Source organism: Anastrepha ludens, chromosome 4, assembly GCF_028408465.1.
Source record: "Anastrepha ludens isolate Willacy chromosome 4, idAnaLude1.1, whole genome shotgun sequence".
Lineage (NCBI taxonomy): Eukaryota > Metazoa > Arthropoda > Insecta > Diptera > Tephritidae > Anastrepha > Anastrepha ludens.
In genome coordinates, this window is record NC_071500.1 from 10393030 (window position 1) to 10399847 (window position 6818).

A 6818-nucleotide genomic window follows, 5' to 3' on the forward strand; every position below is an offset into this window, starting at 1 on the left:
ACTTTGGGACGATTCTTTTTATAAACGTACAAGATCGAAATTTGACCAAGCCAAATATTTTTGAAATTATTTCGTATAAAAAAAAACATTTTGACATATTTATGAATATTACTTACTTGATCACTAAACATAAACTCTTTTTTGTCGTTTCAAATTTAATGCAGGATATGACACCCTTACCCGGATTTCAGCAAGCTTTTGGCTCAACAGAAATCGGTCGCTTCTTCGAAACATTTCTATTCAGTCCGCCTGATTGCCACAGCTTCAACGATAGCTACGAGTCTTTCGATGTCGAGGAGCAATTGCAGCAAATTCATCAGCAGCAACAGCAGCAGCAACAGCAACAACAACAACACCAATTACAAATGCAGCAAGAACAACAACATTTGCAGCACAATCAAATTCGTCAACAACAACAACAATCACAACAACAACAACCATATGCGGCACACGATTACTTTAATCGCAGGTATTCAGATAATAGTAGTTACCACACGCAGCGATTTCATCCGCACTACCCACATTCGTATCCGCACCTGCATCCCACTCATCCATATTACAGAGGCCAAGTGCATCCATATTCGATTAATAGTAGCAACAATTTCCGCGATATGTGGCTGTATGGGCGAGGTGCGCCTTCTCCTTACGACATGCCTTTCGAATACGGCGGCGCACGCTCAAGTAGTGGGTCTCCGGCATTGTCTTACGAAATGTCTTTGAATGCGCGATCTCCGTATGGCTCTGCGTACGATCGGATGGGTCACACTTATGGGCGCCTGAATGGTGGCTTTGGTGGAATACGTTGTAACGGTTATTGAAATGCAATGATTTGTGTAAAATACCGGAAAGCGTCGAATACAAATAATGAGCAATCTTCAAAAATATTTTCAAAAATAATTTGTTGCAAAAATATATATGTATGTACGAGTATATGTTAGCAGTAATCAAAATACATTGCATGTTAACAAGTACCGCATGAGTACGCGATCTTTGCAGTGGTCATGTAAAAAGTTAATATATGTGCCTTTTCGGACAAAATTCTGGAACGTCTTCTTCAGTTCAAATAAACAGTATCCAAAACACAAAATTTTTGATCAAAATTATAAAATTGATATGTACTTATATGTAAAGATATTATTCGAAACTTCATATTTCTATATATGATATTTATAACTGTTTACTTCTATCTTAATTGTAAGTTGGCAAATATGTATTTACAGTTAAAAAATAAAAATAATCACAAATAAATGTATACATACATGCAAACATACATATGATTTCATAGCACGAATATGTATTCAAATTAGTTAGCACACAAACGATAAAAATCAAAACGAAATGAATAATGCAATAGTACAACTTCGAGGTAAAATATTGAAAAAAAAACTAATATAGACACAAAACAAAATCGCAAAACTGTGTAACGAAAATTTATTTAAGTTGGGAAATAATGTGTAGAATCAGTAAAACTAACTTACCGTAAGGAAATTGGCAACGACGCCCACTCTTTTTATTGATTCACATTTTCACTTTATGTCTTCTTTTGAAACGGTTTTACAGTTCGCCAACATGATGGAAAGAATAATAAGATGGCGCCTACCGTGGTACCGTTACCTTGCTCTCAGCGAATTTGTCAATGAGTGACGTCATATTAGCACCAGTATGGCCATATTACCATTTTCGTAACTTGATTTACCTTTTTTTTGTGTTATTTAGGCTTGGAATTTTAGTTTTTTCTTCATGACAATTTTCCAGCCTGTTCCAGCCATGTAATTTTTATAATTTTGTAAAATTTTTAGAATTTAGTTCAATAATTGAAATTAGTTCAATAATTGCCTCAATTTTATTTAGCTTTACTTTTTTTAACATCTGGTCAGCTAACCCACGATTGCGGTTATTATCCTCTCCTTCCAGCAGTCAAATTTCTCTCTTGCTACTGCAGTGTTGCCTAGCTTTGGATGTAAAAGCGCACTAAAATGCCCATTTAAAGAAAATAAAATACCAAATTTTTATTGAATTACTTAGCGAACTTTATATGCGTGACAAATTGTTTTCAAAATGTGCTTTTTTTTAAATAAATGTGTTATGGTTATGTACAATTTATGAGTTTTTTTTGTTAAAAAAACAAATTTTTTGCTATATTTGAGGTCATGTAACAAGATAAGGTACTCTTTATGTAAAAATGATGTCGTTATGGTATCTTCAGTATTTTCTGGTATTTTTTTGTTTGTTTATTTTTACTATGAATTCACCTTTTCATGCTATATGTTCCGCTAAGGATTGAGGACCGGAAGAAACTATTACTCATCTATGGTTTTAATTCGCATTCAGTAAATTCAAACGCTTTTTAAAATGTGTAAAAAGGCTTTCAATATTACAGAGGATTTGATATTCTTAACCCTAAAAAGCGCAAAAAATTAAATTTGCACTTTCAAAATATCAAATTTTATAAGAATGAAAAAATTTGCATTAGCACTAAAATCTTCTCAGAATGACCTTTTTTAAACTTCTTTTGTTTAATACTACAGTTTTTTTTAACCTACAGTTTCGGTAGCTTTAAATTAAAAAAAAAAAAACAACAACAAACACCAAATTTAAAATTTTTCGCTATTTGGGGTATAAAAAAGCACTAAATGCATAACGAAGAACAAATGGTAGGTAACACTGCACAACTCAGCTAATGTGACGTCATGCAATCTCTAATGGGCGCAATCTTGTTTCTATCTCCACTTTGAAGCCACATCAAGTAAATTCAAGATTGATTCTCTCATCTCTTTCAAGTTACGTAGGGCTATAATTTAAGCATAGAATCCATAAATTATTCCCGTACTCAAAAATGGACAATAAAGTGCGAAAATTGGAACGAGTCTTCTTCTTTGTGATCAAATGTGCTCGCAATTTTTCTCCAAAACAAACTGCACATCAGCTGATTTGTGTTGACATACAAACAATAGACAAAATTTAAGAAATGGAAAATTTCGCGTAAATTTCTGAAAATGTAGGTATTGTAAATTGCTTTCATACATTTTTAGTTTATGTGAGGTGAAATTCCCCAACCAATTTTTTGCCTTCATACACGTTTTGGGCGGCAGCGCAGTTGAGCACACAAAAAACATAATGCCGCCTATTAAAAGAAATTAAAGTATTTCATTTGACAAGGCTTAGACCGAAATTTATTTCGATATTTGTATTTCTTTATTTTATGACGTTTGACTACATGGAATTCTAAAGTAATTGTTTTTATTTTTTTTTGAAAGCTTAAACTTCTTATAAACAAAAGGGTGTTTTAGACCTCAAAATAAATTCAAAGAAAATTGAATTCTAATTAAAGAACAATTTTTGGAATTAATTTATGAGAAAAGAAAACGAAAATAAAAACAATACAGAATAAATAAGTTAAATAAATGAGATGCAAAAAAGAAAAGAAAACGAATATAAAAATAAAAATAACAACAATAAGATAATGAATAATATCGAAAACAATTATTAGCTATGATCATGAATGTGCCATTTAAAATTTAAATAATTGATTAAATACTCACACTTCTTTAGACAATTGAAAGTAGTAAAATTTTATGTGAATATTGATGTAAAATATGAACACACAATTTAAAATGTGAATGTATAAGATATATTGCATTATATACATACATACATTTGTATATGTATGGGAAAAAATTTCAAAATGTTTAAAAAATATAATTAACAAATTTGTGTACATTTCTTTGATATTCCTACTTTTTATATTACGTATTGCATAAGTCTTAAACGAAGTTTGTAGGTAATTTTTTTAAATCGACGTTTTACATGCATATACACTAACAACTACTCACGTGCACAGTTCATATGAAACGAATTTTATTTATATTAAATTTTTGAAAAATTTCTTAAATTGAAAAAAGCAATTGCAAATAAATATAAATTAAGGTGTTAAAATCCCATTGATAGTTTTGCATTTCAAAAACATTTTTTATTCATTTTTTATTAATTACTAATTGGGCATAGCATAGACACTCAAACATTCTTACAAACATTTTTAAGTGCCTTAAATTTTTGTGTTTTCACCTTATCACAAAATGGAATGATTTCTGTTTCCTGTTTTGTATTTTTCCGCTTTATATGTATATACATACGTTAGGGCGATTTACCAGAAAAAACGTTAATGTTTTTCCACCGGAATTATGAAGCTTATTTTATTTCAAAACTTTTGCCAAAATATGTCAAAACAACATTAGTAGTTTTTTTATATTGTATTATAAGTAAAATTAGGTTTTAATAAATGAAAATATTTCTTGCTATGTTTTTTCACTACAGACGAAAGAAGAGTTTAAGCTTAAAATGTACACCCGACTCTTTTTTTTCACGGTAGATACGTTGCTTAGAAATGCGTGCAAAAAACAACACTCATTTAAAAAAATAGGTGCGCCATATGGTAAATTTAGCGATATGTTTCACAACCCCTAAATGTTTTCCAAAAAATCCATGCAAAATAAGTAATAATGAAATCCATATCACATAAATATTTATGAAACTAAAACAATTCATTTGTATTATAATAAAGGGTGGTTAAGTTTTAAGGGCCGATGTTGATTTTGAATTAAGTACATTTTTTTTTGGAGTTTATTGTCATTTCTCCTTATTATGCTAATATTGGTATGGCTCAATTACGTGTGTAACAAAATATCGGCCAAATGGCCTCCGCGGCTGCTACGGCACACCTTCATCCGACGGTCCAAGTTTTCGATGATGCTGAGGCATAATAGGGGTTCTATGCCGTTAATGTGCCGAATTATCTCATTCTTTAGCTCTTGAATTGTTGCTGGCTTATCGACGAACATCTTTTCTTTCAAATAACTCCAAAGAAAGAAGTCCAACAGTGTCGTTGACGTTTAGGTGTGGTTCACATTCAACATCGGCCCTTGAAATTTAACCGCCCGATACAAAAAAAAAATTAAATTACTGTATATGAAAATTCAATGCATAAGTGCAAAACAAGGCGAATCTATTAAAGGTGGTATCGGTAAATCAGCTGATTTGTTTTTTTTTCCTTCGCTGTGTCCATTTGGCTGTCAGGCTAGCGTGAAACAACGCGAATTCATTTTTCCTTTTCTACTTTTCCAATACTATTCGTTGATAATGAAACTTGCTAAATATTGTTGTTGGTCTAGTGCCACCACCTTTAATGAACGCCCTTGGGTACAAAACATATAACAATTTTAATTGAATTTAATACTAAAAATCAATTTTACAACTATTCATCGCAACTTGATAACAAACGCAGACACTCATTATGGACTGTACCAAAACTGCTATCATCAGTATACAACACATAACACTGAGAAGTTCCGGTCCTAACAAAGAAAACACTTTTTTGTTTGTTAGAAATTTGCTTCATACATCAACGTAATTCAATTCTACTTTTGTAGAACGATTTATCTTTTGTCTCAAAATAGGCCTCAGTTTCTGCGATAAACTCTTCATTCGAGCGAAATTTCTTACCTGCGAAGAGCCAGTAGTCACTGGTAGCCAAATCTGCCGAATACTGTCGATGTGGGAACAATTCGAAGTTCAATTCATGTAGTTTCAAGGCGAATTGAATACTGAAGGTAGCGCCATTAGAAAACAGTTAATTTACCCTGACGTCAGCTCCCTTCGCATCATAACACAAACGAAGAAAGCAAACAAAAGTAGGAGAAATTGCATGTTTGTGAAAATTCAGTGAATGGCTTGATGGTATTCTGATTTGCGAGATTTAAACTGAACAAACTAATGAAAACGAAGTGTCGCGCATTAAATTGTGAAAGCGCAAATGAATATATAAAGCCTCCAAATGCAGTTTTTTGCGTTTTTATGTGGAAGACGCCGCGGCTAGAAAGTGTATGTATGTGTGCGTATAATTTCTTACGTTTGGTGGTGTGGCATACGGCACATATTATGTGGCGCCTTCGGCTCAAATATAAATAATCTATTTTGTTGTCAGTGAAATTCGTTGCCGCAACAGGCGGAACGAACCCATTGGGACGGGCCTACCGTCGTTTTCCGAAAATAAGACACTGTCTTACTTTCTTTTTTGGTCCAAATACGCGCTAAGGCTCATTTTCGGGGGAGGGCAAAAAAAAAGTATATTTATATATTTTTATTTAATATTTATTTTACACAAAATACAGAAATTTACATTTATTTAGTTGCAGTCATGTCATCTTCTTCTGGAACATTGTCATAAATAAAATTCTGAATTGTATTCTGATTTTCTTCCAAATTCTGTTGAATTATTGGCCCGAATCTCTCATGTCTTGCGATATAGCTAACGTTAAATGAATACTTCTAGTCTAAGTAGTCTGTTCGTAGTACATTGGAAACATCGTTATCAGTTCTTTTGGCCCACGAATTTGTTATCCAATTCACAACTTCTTGTAAGCTTGGTTTTACAAAGTTACCTCGATGATTTCTCACTATTCTGTTTTCAATATATTCACTGATTTCCATCCGTAAATGACCCTTGAATGGCTTGTTTATTGCAATGTCAAGTGTCTGGAGGTAAGCAGTTATTCCTGCCGGAATCACTATTTGAACAATCTTCCTCTCAGCAAGAAAGTTTTTCATGCCTTTAGCGCGGTGCGTACTGGCTGAATCCCAAACTAGTAAACCTCTATTCTGATCCCTCAACAGTGGTGGCAGCATAAAATCAACCCACTTTCTTATAACTGCTTTGGTGCACCAGGCTTTTTCACTTGCAATAACATAAATTCCTGAAACACGTTGAATCTGGTATTTTTTACCTTTAGTGATTAAAAATAGCGATAATTCTTGCCATCTAG

At 32.5% G+C, this 6818-nt stretch overlaps 1 protein-coding gene across 1 annotated transcript in view; it reads left to right on the plus strand.

Annotated features, from left to right (window-relative positions):
• The window catches only part of LOC128860909 (ecdysone-induced protein 74EF), a 38986-nt gene extending 37911 nt beyond the window's left edge, over window positions 1–1075 (plus strand). The window contains exon 5 of the mRNA XM_054098704.1: window positions 165–1075. Coding sequence (XP_053954679.1) covers window positions 165–818 — 654 coding nt within the window. The 3' untranslated portion in view covers window positions 819–1075. The remainder of the gene's footprint in view (window positions 1–164) is intronic.
• The last annotated feature ends 5743 nt before the right edge of the window (window positions 1076–6818 follow it).